Source organism: Microtus pennsylvanicus, chromosome 10, assembly GCF_037038515.1.
Source record: "Microtus pennsylvanicus isolate mMicPen1 chromosome 10, mMicPen1.hap1, whole genome shotgun sequence".
Taxonomy (NCBI): Eukaryota; Metazoa; Chordata; class Mammalia; order Rodentia; family Cricetidae; genus Microtus; species Microtus pennsylvanicus.
Genome location: NC_134588.1, coordinates 45,014,698 through 45,030,888, shown reverse-complemented (window position 1 = coordinate 45,030,888; position 16,191 = coordinate 45,014,698). Strand labels below are relative to the sequence as shown.

The following is a 16,191-nucleotide window of genomic DNA, read 5'->3' as shown; positions in this document are numbered from 1 at the left end:
AACGGTCTTCACGTGATGAAGTGATTTTGCAGTATTTGGCAAATTACATGAAATTCAATTTTGGTAGCCACAGATAGTTTTGGGGGGTTTGTGGTTGATGTTGTTTTGAAACAGTGCCACACTATGTAACCCAGACTTGCCTCAAACTCATCATCCTCTGGTGCGGGATTGGCCAGGCAGGAAGTATAGGCGGGTCAACCAGACAGGAAGTAGAGGCGAGGCGATGAGAACAGGAGAATGCTGGGAAGGAGGAAGCCCATTCTTCACCAGTCCTGCCCAAATCACCGAAGAAGCAGGATGTGACCTGCCCTGCTAAAAATGGTACTGAGCCATGTGGCTAACATAGATAAGAAAAATTGGTTAATATACATTATAAGAGCTAATACAAAGCCTGAGTTAATGGGCTAGTTGTTTTATAACCTAATGTAGACTCTCTGTGTGATTTTCTTTGGGGCTTACTGGCTGTAGGAACTGGATGGGACAGAAACCCCAACGAGCAGGCCTTCATGTTACAATCCTCCTGCCTCTACCTCCTGAGTGCTGGGATAATTGGCACCACCATGCCTGGCCTCACGGTTGTTTTCTGGAAACTTTGGTTGCACGTGTTTAAGCTGTATCAGTGGCCAGAAGGAAAAGAACCTCAAACATCTTCTAGCTGGCCCTTCCAAAAGAACATGAGTTCGAGATGGCCTGGAGAATGAAGACATCCCAGGTTCTTTATTCTGCTTTGTCATCACTGCTCCTTGTGGGGATGGGCATCACTGAAGCGACATATGTACCCGTGTGAGACAAAGCTTGGGACGTGGGAGCTTTAAAGCTTCTGAATGGTCCCTGTTGCTGGCGGGTGGTGGTGTGGATACAGTGAAGGGGGTAGTGTCTATGTGCCCTGTCCTGAAGATGAGAAGTCCTACACACCAGGGTGGACACTGCTTATGTTATCATGGTGACCAGAGTGCCCGTCAGAGGCTGTCCCACTCTGCACTCTTCCCAACTGGACTAATAATGTGTGAGTCTAATTAGAATAAAGCTCATTAGAGACAGCCATTAATGCCTCCATTGATTTCTCTAATGAAATAAGCTGGGGGAGGAGACTTTTAACAGGGCAGCTAATTATTTTCTGTTTTCTTCAGCATTTCTTCCGCATTTAAAACTGTTGTTGTAAGCTGTCAGTGGGCTGTAAACACAAACATGGAGCTGAAAGTGGCGTTGTGGCTCAAGTGGCTCTGACATTTCCAGCCCTGAGGAAGGCGTCTGCTTCCAGCCCAGGCCCAGAGGCTGCTCTTCATTCCCAGACCCCTACCCCTTGTTTGCTCTGCATTCTGGCTGGTGGCTCTTAGATTCTGAAGCTGTCAAGCGTGGTTCTCCTGCCCTGTGCTACTGGTTCAAGGCTGAATGTCCACATGCCACAGAGACTTGGAAGCCATTGCCCCGGATGGTCATTCCTAGAAGGAAGAGCTTGTGAGGAAGTGCGCGGGGAAGGGAAACTACCAGTGAGTTTATGTACAGCAATTCAGAAGGGGCCATCTCAGTGTATCAATCAAAATGCTCCTTGCTCCTCTTGTTGCAGTAAAGCTCTACAGGGCCCAGTAGAGGCTGTTACGCAAGGGTAACAGTCATTCAACGCTTGAGCGTGCGGCTGGGGCTGAACACATAGCATGCGTGAAGCTGTAGGTTCAACCCCAGGACTGATAAAGAAGACAAACTGACTGGGCATGATTCCACATACACTTCACCTAGAAATTCCATAAATAAATCAAAACGGTGACTAGTGAGCAGTGGGATTCTAGTATCAACTTCTAACCCCTTCTTCCTCACCCCGGCCTTTTCTTCATTTCCATACCGTTTTAGAAGTACAAGCCAGTCTGACCTATATTACTGTAGCTACAGATGATGCAGCTGCATTGTTAAAGGGATGGGGCTTCCTCCAGTGGGGTCCAAAACATGTTGACAGCTTCCTTCTCCTATCAGAACGCCAGGGCAGTTTCCAATTTCTGACACTCCAGACATACAGGATTCCATTAAACACCAAAGAACAAAGGTGAGCGAGAAACATTGTCCCCTTGAGAAAGGGAGGCCAACATTGTGGACAGAATCCATGTACACCTGTTGGGGTAAAGAACCACAGAGAGAGTAAGAGGAGGTTCTTTTTGGAGCCTGTGGGGACAGGGTGACAGCAGACAGTGACTATTGCAGAAGTGTGAGGGCAGGGAGTAGTGAGTGTATGGCAGTAAATGGCTGTTCGGGCACAGAGAAGGCAGGACATTGCTGGAGTTGTCTGTCTGGCTAGTGGTAGGCAGTACGTGAATATATATTTGGTTTTCCAAGATAAGCTTTTGCTGTATAGCCCAGACTGTCCTGAAACTCACTCTCCAGACCAGACTGGCCTCAAACTCACAGAGATCTGCCTGCCTCTGCCTCCTGGGCGCTGGAATTAAAGGCGTGCGCCACCACTGCCCAGCTATAGGAACATATCTTAATATCTGTTTTCAAATACTGTTCCCCACGCTTTTTTTTAAAAAAATGCTATAAGATAAATACTTGTAATTATAAACTTGACAACTTCATCAAGGTATAATTTATGCACCATAAAGCAAGCTGATTTCACGTGCATGGGCCGATGGTTCTCAGTAAGTTTGCCCAGCTGCAGAGCCGTCTGCACACTAGTTTTCAAACACTCCTATTGCATGATGGATGACTTTCCTGCTTGCTTATAGGCAGTCTCCGTCCCCCCTCTAATCGCGTATCTTTGGGTTTTATTTCTCTGGTTTCTTATAACAGGGGATTCAGATCTTCACCTGGCCTGATAGAAATTGCCAGCCACTTTAAAAGCAGCCACAGTTGTTAGTCACAGCCAACAGTGATGAGAGCTGCGTGCCCTGTGCGCCCTCGAGAACTAGCTGCCACCAATATTTTGCTTATAGTTACTTTTATTTTTTTTACTGTTGATTATTTTCCTTTTTGTTTGCTTGTTGCTGGTCTTGTGTCTTGGATGAGTCTTCGCTCTCTGTGCTTGACCTCTCATTACGATCCTCTCATGTCTTCATTTTTAACAAGTTTTGTATGAATGTTTCCTCACAGCTTGCATAGTAAATCCTTTGGCTATTTTTGCTAGTGTGAAGTTTCCCCTTTTCTAATGTGTGAGTGTAGGTGTGTGCAGATACAAAGGGGTATGGGGGAGATGTGTGTGTGCGTGCCAGAAGACAACCCCAAACTTCCTCCTAGCAATGCCATCTACTTCCTTTGCGGCAGCCTCTCGCTGGGTCTCACTAGCTCCGCTAGACTGGCTGGCCAGCCAATTCCAGGTCCTCTGTCTCCACCTCCCCAGCACTGGCGTTACCAGGCACTCCACCATGCCCAGTTGTGTGTGCATGAGGGCAGGTCACGTGTGTGCACACACGTGTGGAGGCTTGAGGCTGACGTCAGTGTCTTTCTTGGTCATTTTCTACTTTGTCTATTAAGACGGAGTGTCTCTGAATCTGGAGCTTGCCCAGTTGGCTAATCTGGCCAGCATGCTTGCTCCAGAGGCCCCATGCCTGTCTCCTGAACGCTGGGGTCGCAGGTGGCCATCATCTTCCCAGCTTCTTACGTGAATTCTGGAGATCCAAACTCCAGTCCTCGCATTTATGCAGCAAGAACGTTAACCTCTGAGCCGTGTCTGCAGCCCCAGGTTTTACATGGATTCTGGGGGTTGAATCTATATCCCCCTGCTTGTAAGATGGGAGCTTTGCAGACTGAGCTATCTCCTCTGCTTGAAGTTGCTTGTATATTTTTCTCTATGTTTTAACTCCTACACTGAAAAGTTTGTTTTTAACATGTTTAAATACATACACATAAATACACACACACACACAAACACAACAGGTATCTAACTTTTTAACGTGTCCTCAAATTAAGAAAAGTTCAATGTTATGCTCTGATCAATTTTTAAGATTTAGTACACTCTCAGTTATGTAATTTCCATGCAGCTTAAGCTGTATTTCTGGGACATGACATAACTGTATTTGGGCTTTGGGATTCTTGACATTAGCTTGTTTTGGATGTGTTTTTAAAAGGGGGTAGAATAAGAGAAGAGAAAGGGAGGGAGGAGGAGAAAGAAGGAAGGAGGAAGGGGAAGATGAGGAGGAAATTGATTTAGAATCAAAGGAGACTTGAGGTATATAGAAGCAGGTTAGACTCAGGAAATGAAGCAAAGTTTGCCATCAGACTGCAGCGGAGTCCCCAGGGTCTAGAGGCCAAGAGCATACCTGCTCTGGGGGCGGCAGGAAGGCAGGACGTGGCTGCGCTGTTTTGTTTTTGTTTTGTTTTGGGGTGCATGGGCTGACACATGCTAGGTAGACACGTTATCACTAAGCTGTACCCCCTCTTTGTTGTTGTTTGTTTGGGTGCAGGGTTTTGTTAAGTTGCCCAGGCTGGTCTTGGAAACCTCCTGCCTCAGCCTCCATACAGGGCTGTGCTGCCAGACCCACCTCTTCCTGTCATTGAATCTGTACCCAGTTACCCCTGTGGCTCTTCCAAATAATCTTCCCTTGTCAGCATCATTTAGAGTTTCCATTCTTGTAATGTGCCGGGGCCTCCTGGGAAGGTTTTGGTGGGTACTTTGCACAAGGCTGGGATTGTGACTAGCATACAATTGCATAAAGGGACTTTACAGAGGCGTTCGCTTTGGGTCCCTTTATGGAAGTGGAGGGCCATACTTTGGCTAAGAGACTTACTGTGTGTCTCCCAGCCTCCTCAGTCCTACTTCCTGCCTCCCTGACAGCTGAAAATTGGATGATTCTGTTTTTAAAAGTTCTTTAACGATTGAAATGAGCCCTGAAGTCCTATTCAGCAGAAACTGGTTCCCTAGCCTGCCCAGTAGGACAATGTGCCAATGGGGGGCTCTTATGGGGTCTGGGGATTGGAGCCCTCCCGGCAGGATTCTGCGTGGCTTTGGACTGCATGTCATGTGGTACCTCTTAGCTGCGGGATGTTCTGATCTCAGAAATCTTTGTTCCCAAAGTGTTTTGTCCTCTGAGCTGCTGTCAGGTGGTAAGAAAAATGAAACAGAGGAGAAGAGTGCCCAGGAGAGGTGGAGATTAGCTCGGGGATCTTGGGCTTCGCTGAGGTTTGCTCCACTCCTACCCTGCAGGGCTGATATGAATAATAAATGAAATGATGTCTGCAAAGCAGCTCGTGTGGGTTTTTCCTCCTCTCATACTAATTAGAAAAATTTAGGGGAACAAATTCTCGGGAAATGAAAGTTTCGGGGTCTGGCTTAGACAGAGGGTTTATTCAGCTTTGTCTGTCAAGCAGTGTGATAGAGGGCCTGTGTGTGCTGGCAGTAAACCTGGAGCCTCGGAAATGGTCCTGTAGGTTTTATTGTTTTGTTTTTAATGTGTGTCTAGTGTGTGTGTGTGTGTGTGTGTGTGCGCGCGCGCGTGCATGTGTGTGCGTGTGTGTGTGTGTGCTTCCTTAGATGTGAGGCCTTACTTTGACGTCAGATGGGAAGGGACTTTAGTTTTAGCCATAGAACTTGTCTTCATGAGCCCCATCGGGATTCAGATCTGCCTGGGACACACTGCTGAGGACGGAGGGATGCTCTCTGGCTCCTGTCGGGTCTCGCCTTACGACCACTGCCTTCACTCACGAATGAGGTTTTTCACTCCTGTCAGGAGCCTGAACGAGCCCAGTGTTTATAATGACAGTGACAACGGAAGTGGTGGCAACAACTAGCATTTATTGACTGTCTGACAGAATGGGATCTTCTTCTGCATGTAACCCTGATCGCAGCCCTACTGGATAGAGAAAGTGACTATGCCCAAGAAACCAAAGCCTGTTGTTCTACCCAGGAACACTTTTCAATGCTGATAAAATCTCCATGAAAACTCTGACCCCAGCCTATCCTGCCCAGCTGCTTATCCGGCATCCATCTGCAGGTCCAGTCTGAGCCTCCCAAGTTAAAGCCACGTGGAGAATATCACGTGATGCTTGTGACCTTGTGCTGCTAGATTGTATATCCTGTTTCCCGTGCTGGAGAAGAAACTCCCAATGGTCAGGAACCTTGTAGGGGTGGGGGGCGGGGAATCTCCTTTATAACTCTCCAGCTGACGACAGAGAGAGTGACTCCTGCCTGGTCCAGAATAAAGCTAGGGATGGTGTCAGCCTGAGCCATGTCACCGGGAAGGCTGTCATGGAGGTGACTGCTACCTGCATGCTCTTCTTGGGAGCACTGGTTACCCATTTTCTCTGTCATTGGACTTCCGTTCTGCAGGGGACACTGGGCTGTTTGGCAAGGATTGGGTGACCATTCTTCCTTCTGCCGATCCCAGGGCTTCATTGCATGGCAGTGCATGTGTGTGTGTTTGCTTGTTTGTTTGCTTTGTTGTTGTATGTGGAACACACTTGACTACATCTGCGTGCACACCATGAACAAATTCATTTACCAGTTGCCGTTTAGACACTGTTAATTCTAACTTTGAACAGTCATGCCAGCTAACTGTCACTGTTTGTATTTCACCGATAAGAAAACTGAGGCTCAAAGAGGTAACTTGAACAAGGTACCAAAATTAGTAAGAAATACAGCTGGGATTAGCATCCAGACGGGTATAATAATTCGTTATAGTGACACTTAAGCATTAGGGAAATGTGAAATATTTCCAATTTGCAGATATATAATATAACAAAGAAATATGCAAGTGTGTTATATATCCAAGGAATAGCTGCATTAAAATATATATATATAAGCATTGGTGCTTTTAAGAATGTATTCCAGCCAGGCAGTGGTGGTGCACGCCTTTAATCCCAGCACTCAGGAGAGAGAAGCAGACAGATCTCTATGAGTTTGAGGCCAGCCTGGTCTACAGAGCGAGTTCCAGGATAGGCTCCAAAGCTACACAGAGAAACCTTATCTCGAAAACTGAACAACAACAACAAAAATAGACAATAAAAGAAAGCATTGCAGTGACTTAGAAAATTCTGGGTTTGTTTGAAAGAAAACCAGTTCACTGAATATGCAGGAAGTAGTGGTGGGCTAAGGGATTAGAAAAGTACCTTCAATAACCAAAAATTCTGGGTTTTTAATGTAATGTGACTTATATTAGTAAAAATTCAGCCTGAAATCAAAGGAGTATATACACAGTAAACAAAGAATTGTTTGCTACCAATACTTCATGCTATCAACTACAAAAATGAGATTTCTAAGTTGAACTTGCCTGAAGTAAATGTACTGTAAAACAGTTAACAGAAAAACAGTGTGGGATAAATGGCTTGCTTATCTGAGTAAGATAAACTATGGGAGCATCCGTTGCCGTGCACGACTTGTGGTTAAATTGTTTAAAGTTCTCATTTTTATATGTCGTAGGGCCAAAATTTCTGTTTTTAAAAGAGCGTTTGTCCCCAAATGTAGAGCGTCTAGTTTGTATTTGAGAAGAAAACTCAGTGAAGGGCACAAACAAAATAATCCAGCTTGTCCTTCACAAAGCCAGGCCTGTGACACTGGGACAAGGCAGGAAAGCGGTTCTGTCCTGTGCCTCTCTGGAGACTTGCCCTCCGAGAGCTACATGCGATGATCAAGGCAACCCAGCCAGGTCGGTTATGGAACCTCAATCCCGGTCCCAGCTGTGTCTCGTAGTGGCAAGGGATACAAGATGCTCAGAAGCAGCCATTCCCCGCTTGCTGGCAGGCACATCAAAAGCCTCTTGTCCTTGGAGTCATTCATGAGGACCAGGCACAGCCCCAGATCTGTCACGCATGTTCATAAAAATCTGTGTTTGCTGTTCCCTTAAACCGCCTTAGAGTGAGTTAAAACTTGGGCATCCTTTGATTACACTTTCCCCTCCTTTGGCATTTGTAAGTACTAAGTGTGGGGCTATAGAGTGTGAGCAGCAGAAAGTGACTGTTGAGTCTTCCTGATGAGAGAGAAGACTCCTAGCTGCTTCATCTCCTTAACTTCTTCGTGTAAGCCACATTTCGTGTGCGCCTGTAATGTAAGTCGACATAAATCCTGGCCAGCATTTTAAAAGAGCTTATTATGGGCTTGGTATATCACGCCTTGAGATAAACAGACTTTAAAAATCGGCCAGCGCGGGTTTGTGATGCATCGTTCTGCACCCAGAGGTCACCCATGAAGCCTGAATTCCATCACAAAGCAGACTGGAGCTGGAAGAAAACGGTCCACCAGTCACTGTTTCAGCCCCTGGTTGGAGTCTTTGATTCACGTGTCCTTTTTCTTTTCTCCTGCCAGGGTCGGGATTACTGTTCTGAAGAAGAGGATATTACATAGCATCGGTTCTCCCACTCGGACCAGGAGCTACTACTGTGTAAATAGGTTACACCCCAGTTGAAACCTTTGCAAAGGTCGGTTCTCTTCACTGAACAGCACTATAGCAAACGAAGACCGTTCCATATCGTATGCCCCATTAAATTACAGTGTTTCTTAATGAACCTGCAAAGGAATATTGCTAAACACAAACATACACATACAAAAAAAAAACTGTTCTGGAACTTTCTTTGTTGCTGCTAGTTAAAACTTGTTGCAACTTTTCACTTCTCTCGTGTCCAAGTATGCAGCAAAATTCTGCAGTTCACCTTAAAGATACTATTGGTTTTCTGATGCTCTCCAGCCTATTTTCTATAAGATGTAGTGATGAACTCTGATACAGACTTCAGTCTTAGCCTGGTTCTGCTTTGAGGTCAAGCTTCTCTTCCCCTCTTTCCTCCTTATCCATCTCTTCCAAGTGGTCCAGAGATGGCCTGAGCCTTGCTTCTCACTGGTTAATGCGGGTCTTTGGAGATGGGATGGTGGCCATGGTGAGCCTTGTTTCACTGCTCCAAAGTGGAAGAGCCACGGCTGGTTAAGAGCATGTTGTGACCTGACTCCTGGAAGTGACACCGGAGTGAGCAGCAGGGCGTGCCACTTACTAGGACTCTTAGTGCAGGATGAAGCTTGTAGCATTGGCTTTGCTCAGATGCAAATGGAAGTGTGACCACAATCATTTTGAATCCCTCCTCCTCACTTTTTTTTCTAAGAAATAAACATTTTACTGTTTTTATGTATCCTTGTCTTCTCCCATTCATCCAGGTTAAAATCTCCCCTTTTAAGATGACCCTAAGTGTGAAAGTTAAGTGTTCCTTCATAGTGACACTGATGAGTGGCCTAAATGGCTCCCCACCCTTCTGTTGATAGCTGCCTGGTTTGGAAGGGCTATGAGTGCTCAGAAGAGATGAGGGAACAACCCTGTGACTTCTTAGGGCTGGAAACCACCGTGACTTTTGGTTTTAGTAGGTCTTAAAGCACGCTGTTTTCTAACTCTCCCCCCTTCAAAATGCTACGTGAGCCTTGCCACGTCCTTCCATTGTGTTTCCAGCACCAGTCGTATGGGTGAAAGGTGTCTGCCTAAAGGAAAACAGGACAGCCGCACGGTCATGCCATTTGGAGATGTGGAAGCCGAAAGTCCCTGGTGGTGGGGAGTGTTGACTACGTGTTCAGTAGAGTTTATTTTTCCATACTATATGAAGAGAATGGTCTCTTCTCAAAGACAGAAGTAATATTTTTAACAAATATTGTCACAAGTAAATAGCAATCAAAAGGAGAAAATAACTTTTGTATTTTTTTATCATGTTTGATAGCTTTGATGAGGGTTCTCTTTGTTACTTTCAGGGGAGGGCACCCTATTCAATGCCATGCCAGCATGCCAGCAGTCCAGGGTTGGGTTTGTCCTACACACACACACACACACACACACACACACAGGAATGCTGTGTTTTTCACTTTGAGGGTTGTGAGTTTCAGGGCCTCACTATCAGCCACACTGCCACCTTTGGAAGGTGGAATAGTTACCAGAGGGACAGTTATGATGTTCCCAGCTGTCAGAAGGTGTCCGCCGCAGAATAGAATCAGGAGCTAAATTGGTTTCTTGCTGAAATGAGCCTTGACTTTTAAATCTGTCCACAGAATGTCGAGATCTCCTGTTAGACCCAGGGCAACAAAAGTGAGGGAGAGAAAATGCAGCCGAGTGCTATGGAAAATGGACCCAAGTGTAAGCAACAAAATCCGTAATTCTTGCAGCCAGCAGTGGCTATTTTGGGGAGCAGCTGTGGTTGTTACATAAATAGAGTAGCAGCCAGAAGCTAAGGCTTTTTTATCCAGCTTCAAGCAGAAAAATGCAGGGAGAGTCAAGTAGTCTAGGGTTTTAAGTTCCCTCCCCTTGTACGGTTTTGGCCAAAGGACGAAAATAGTTTTCCTCAACTGTAAATGAACTGCTAAGCCCCACCTCAGCTTGTTCACTGGAGACTTTGTTCGCTGTTCTGTGGATGGCCTTTTCCGGATTCTCATGTTTTTACCGCGCAAGAACGAGACGAATGGTAACGTCTTCCACGTGACTCCTCTACTCGGTGTCTAAGACAGTGTCTTCCCAGAACGTCAACACCCCCGACCCGGAGATGAAACACCCGTGTCCTTTGCCTCAGTCACGTTTAGCATTTTTGGATGTTACCCATGTCTCTTGGGAACCTGACTTTCAAGTGTTAATAAAACCCTAAGTGCTGTTTAGGAAGCAGCGGTTGTCACAGTTCTGTCTCCTGTGTTTCACACTGGATACCTCCTCGCTGTACAGAAGTGATTTCATCTTCAGACACATTTGGTACCTCTAGAAATAGGTCCAAGAAATGGGATGGTTGAGTGGGTTGGCATGAAATGGCTTAACTATGTTAGCAACACTCAAAACTGTCTGTTTTCCATTTGTTGGTTTGAATCATAAAATTGTCAAGTGATTTGTGTTTGTACTTTATTTTTCTATACCTTCTGGAAGGATCTCAGTTAAAAATAGCCACTCCACCCCCCACATCAGGACATAATGGGAAGAATTATCCAGTTTATCTGCTGGTACATCTTGCTAGTTGTCGTGTCTGTAGGACTTGGCAGTTGGAAGGAGGGGGGGAGGGAAGGAATTGGCCTGGTGGGTGCAGGAAGAAAACTGTTGAAAATGGACAGGAAGCTGTTTTGAAAAGCCTTTGGAGGGGCTGTGTGCTAGCTAGGGCATTTGGTCTAGTAGCCAGGGGGTGGAGCGGGTCTGCTGGCGAGATTTGCAGCTGGGTTACACACGCCTCGTGTCCTCCAAGCCATAGAGTTGTAAAGGCTCAGCCGTGTGTGCCCAGCTTTCTTTTGCTTGGCAGAGATTCAGGATCACGGAGTACCGCTCTCATAATTGAGTACGTGTTTCTTGCTGGCAGACAGACTCAAACGACGCTTTTACCTCCACGAGGCCTCCTAGCCTCGGGCGTAAGTGGGAGCATAGAGTGACATTATGGTCTATTTAGGGACAAAGGAGGGACAAAGTCCAGAAATGAGAAAACTAGGTCAGCTCCCAGAAACAGCCACACAGTGGCAGGGCTCTCCTGTCTGCTGTGCCCGGGGTGACTCAAGTAAGAAACGTGTGGCCCAGGAATTGCCTTGGTTCCCAGCCCCCTGGCGCCTGTCTGTTCCTCCACTGTGAGGCATAAAGGTTCTCTGTGTTGTGGGTGTACCCAAGCACCAAGTGACCATGCTAGAGAGATGGCAGCCCAGGATGGTAAGCCTCACCCCTAGCTCCCAGGTGAATGGCCTCTGACACTGAGTTGCAACTTCGTCCTCCGCCCACCCTCATCACCATCTTTTTTTCTGTTCCAGCAGGAGTGGCCCTGTAGCCCTGCTAAGAGAGAGTATACCTCTCCTGAATACCTCACTCACCTATAGTGCGGGTTGGCAGAGTGATAAGTCCTGTTTAGATGCTGGGTGAGAATTTAAAAGTTGCTCCATGTCCCAAGAAAAGACACTTCATTAAACATGTTTGTTTTGCAATAAGAGGAAATATCACTTTCTTAATCCTGGAAAATACAAAGAGTCTAGACTTTAAAATCCAGATATTTTCACTATAATAGATATAACAATGGATATCGAAATCATCTCCCTTAGGCTTCTCTCAAAAGCAAGAGGTGGAGGCGGCATCACATTGTACTCTGTAATTTTACATAAGCTCTGCCTTCCTTGCTTTTTCCACCAGAAAGTTGTCTCTGAGCTGTGAAGCATTACTCCTTTTTAGAAGTTGATCTCTTTGTTAAGTGGCTTAAAACTCCAGTAGAAGAACAAGGCATGGTCAGTGGGTAGGGAATATGTGTTTTAAAGGCATAATGAAAAGACAGTTGGAAGAGGGCCTTCAGTATGTCATGGGTGGTCGGCAGACCCCAGTGTGCCTCTTCCAAGCTGGGTGAGCCCTCTGCCATTGCTCTGAGCTTGGGATTCCTTGAGTAAGGTCTGTGGATCACTTTTATAGACAAACAAGTGCCTTCCTCTAATGGGGAAGACGCCTTTGATTTCCACAGTCACCTTTTCTATTGTCGTGTCTCCAGAAAAAAAAAATCACAAATCTGTGGGAGAATACATGTCTCTTGTGACAAACCCTGGGGCCCATTGGTGTCGCCATGGTTTTCAGAGGATCCTCTGACATATCTGAGAGCTGATTTTATCTTGAGTGGGAAGAGGAAAGGGAACTAATGGTTATTATTTGTGCTCACTCCGTGCCAGATGCTGCCCTCAGTATTCTGTCTTTAGCTGATGTATTCTTCAGAACAGACCATTTACTACACACACACACACGTTCTAAGTAGTGTGTCCTACATGTTGAATTCCTCTGCCCATGATGGTCATGTTAAAAGAAGGAAAAATGTCATTCAAGTATATAATTACCATTATTACTACTCACCTTGCAACACTGTGAAGAAAAAAAAGCCTTTTAGGGCACCCATCTTCTAGAGTCTGTCTTTGGCTCCTTACCAGCTTGCTGTCCTCATGGAGAGTCTTTCTTGGTCTTCGCTAATCCTACAAGTGTCACACAAACCCTGAGCGGCCGCTGGTGACAGAAGAGCTTTGGGGCTCAGAAGGGAAAGACTTGGGGGATTTAGACACATCTTTTCAGCTTCTGAGGAAAGATGCAGCCTGCACCACGTTTTGGGTGCTCTTCCCTGGTTTTCCTAGGCTTGTTTCTTCAGAATAAGAATAATTTGAAAGATAAAAGCCTCACCTTTGCAGAGAGATCTGAGAGGCTCTGAGGAGGAAAGGCAATGCCTGGACCACTGACTTACGTGGAAATCCTTTCTATTGGCCTCCGCTTGGATGTTTCTCTTTCTGATTGCTGGGTAGGGGGTCTGTATCTTTCCAGGCTCATTTAAGCGCCACACCCAGAGGTGACTCTCAGTGGTGACCTAGAAAGAATTACTGTGGTCCAAGGTCAGGCCAGCCCAGGAACTCCACAGAGTTCATCTCCTTGCTCTGTAAAATCCGCAGGGTAAAAGATGAGCCATTTCTGCAGCAGCTGGTGAAGGTGCTACCTGGAGGGGACCGACAGACGCCCTCCTTGACTCACACAGCAAGATCCCAAAGAATTTCTTGCCCAAGTTCCTTGGGAAGTAGGTCCCCAGGATCCTGGTTGCTTCTAACCTAGCAACTTCTAGATTCCTTCAGGGTAGTGTGGGAATGGCTCTTAGCTCTTGGAAGCCAGAGAAATTCCTAAGTCAGGACGGTCCCACTAGGCTGAAGTCTCCTATATGACATTGTCTCTTGCCCTGAATCCATTCTTCGTTCCTTCTCAAGGATTATTTTTAGATCAAGCCCTTGGATTTGACTGAATAAGATTTAAAGCAAAAAGAACAGCCGAAACTTAGTGAGACCTGCCTTCAGCTCTCCGGGGTTGAAAATCAGACCGTAGGGCTACTTGGCTCAGACCCAGGAGTTTAAAAGAAAAAAAAAAGGCAGTCCCTGGCTTGACATTTCAGTGCAGACATTCAGGGGCCCTTCCCCTTTGACAGGCAAGTGAGCAAAGGGAAGTTTTGCTGGAGATTCCAAGTCTTATTTTTTCCATCTAACGAAAGATGTAAAGTCATAAAGATCTGCTTTGCTGGCTCAGACCCAGGCAGTTGCCTTATTAGGACGTTAAATTTGGATCTATTCTTTAACACATACACAAACATAGATCGATAAAGTAAATATAAATGCTTAATCATAGACAAGCTGGGGGATGGGGGATCTGTCTTCTGCCCTTCTGTAATCACTACAATAATGTCTAGGGGAATATCCATATAACTGTAAGGACGCTTAAACTGGAAAACCTAGCGACTCCAGTGGGAGTGCCAAGGTGTGTGCGTGGTCTTCTTGCCCTGTGCCCTTCTGTGCCTGGTGTCTGCATGTGTCAGGCTCCCCTGGGCCTCCGGGTGGGTTCTTTGACTCGTGTCCTTTCTCAGCCCACAGTGGGACTGAAGACGCATACCAGGCCCAGCCATAGCATAGCTCACACATCCCCATCCATCCATGTGGCCTTGGCTGTGACATTGCCGTAACTCCCCTGGGACGCTCGGTTATCAGTGTGTCCAGTCAGGGTACCTGTCAGTTGTCCTAGGTGTGGTACAGGTTAGCTCTCTCCTTTCCAGTCCCAGTGTGCATCCGCCAGATTATTTGCACACCGAGTAGGCTCCAGGCCCAGAGCCGATGGCCAAGCAATACAGAGGTGAACCAAACAGTTTCCACCCTTCAGGAACCTACACTAAGGAGATCTACCTGAGGGAGATCAGGGATACTGTGGGGTCAGGATGGAATGGTAGCCAGCCGGCTTCGGGCATAGAAGCTTCCAGAAAATAGCAGCAAAATCCATACTTGTCTGGGCACAGAGGGAAAGTACCAGAAGAATCGTTCTGAGAGGACAACATGGGACTTCCCATGGGTGAAGGGGGCCATCTGGGGCCTCCTTTCAGGGAAAGGGTTGGAGCTTAGGAATAGCAGAGAAAAGAGCAGAAAATGAGAACAGGGTAGCAAACCAGGCCCCGGGGCTTTCCTGTGGATTCGTGGAAAATGAAGGAGAGTTTCAGAAACTTAATCTGCGCTCTTTACTCAGTGTGTGTCCCCGAAAGCTAAGTGCGATCATTCCCAGAGTGGGAATTGACTTCCTTTGGAAATACAGAGCTGCTGGCTGGGAAGATGTATGCCCAGCCATCCTTTCTTCCCTTTCCAACTTCTCTTCCCGAAACGCTGTTTGAGTTCAAGGTCTTTGGCCACGGCTGGATCTGGTTTGGAGACAGCTAGTTCATCCTGACCCATCTTTAGAGAAATAACTAAAGTACCTCTTGGGACTAGGTTGGCCTAGACCTGGAGATGAGAGTGCTCCCTAAAATAAATAACTATTTGGGAAGTGGCAAGGGCTTCTGTGTTGCCTGTGTCTCTCTAAGCAGAGGCAGCGCCTTTGCGTAGCCTTCCCTGGGTTAGCTCACCTGCACTGACCCCGGGAGGCAGCCAAGCCTCTGCCAGGTCACAAGAACACGCTGGAGTCTTGCCAAGGACACAAAAGTAGAGGAGTTGGGGGGGGGGGAGTGTTGCTTTTGAGTTGTCTTTTTGTTTCTTTTTTTAATCATAAAGTACAGATAAACAGTGTGTAGATGCAGAATATCCACAAGACTGCACAGTGGCTGAGGACCTGGCAGGGACTTTGATTGAGGGGGGATCTCCCCTGGAGTGAGACATGGGAGGCCCCAGGTGAGCAGAATCTGGCTGTGGAAACAGTTGGCAGTGCCTTTTAGGTTTTCCAAAGAACCTTTTCAGGGTTTGCAGCACTGGGTCTCTCTCTCTCTCTCTCTCTCTCTCTCTCTCTCTCTCTCTCTCTCTCTCCTTTTCCACACACACACAAAATGAAGTTTTAGGCAGAAGAAGCAGAATTAGATACAACAGCAATAAGTCAGCATGGCTGGGGAACCAAGGCAAGAATCACGGGTGAGGTTCCCTGAGATGCTGGGGGCTTTGGGACCCAGCACAGCTTTTCTAGCCACAGGGTCCTCAGCTTGGGGATCCCAGGTCGGCCTAACTTGCTGCTCTTGGGGTGTGCAGCTTCAAGCTGTCTGGGTGCAGCCAGACACGCCTACCATCCACACCCACTTTCTAGACTGGAGGGAAGGATTCTTTGCTCAGACGCCCACTCTTTTCCCAGATAGTCCTCTGGCTCCTCAGCCAAGGATGTGCAGTTCGTGTCTTGTGGTTCCCTCTGGAGTATCCCACGTGCTACCTCTAGCCTGTGTTGATGCTGATGCTGGAAGCCAATGGAACATATGGCCTCTCGCTCACCCACTTGAAAATTAGGGCTCCCTCTCGTCATTTTCCTGCCCTGGCTCATTCCTCGCTCATCTCCATCCCACTGCCAA

General features: G+C 46.8%; 1 protein-coding gene across 4 annotated transcripts in view; it reads left to right on the top strand.

Annotated features, from left to right (window-relative positions):
- C10H1orf21 (chromosome 10 C1orf21 homolog) overlaps nucleotides 1–9,033 on the top strand; it is a 196,568-nt gene extending 187,535 nt beyond the window's left edge. For all 4 annotated transcript variants that reach the window (XM_075988221.1, XM_075988223.1, XM_075988222.1 and 1 more), the window contains exon 6: nucleotides 8,222–9,033. In XM_075988221.1, the coding sequence (XP_075844336.1) occupies nucleotides 8,222–8,260 (39 nt within the window). In that variant the 3' untranslated portion in view covers nucleotides 8,261–9,033. The remainder of the gene's footprint in view (nucleotides 1–8,221) is intronic.
- Nucleotides 9,034–16,191: the final 7,158 nt, after the last annotated feature.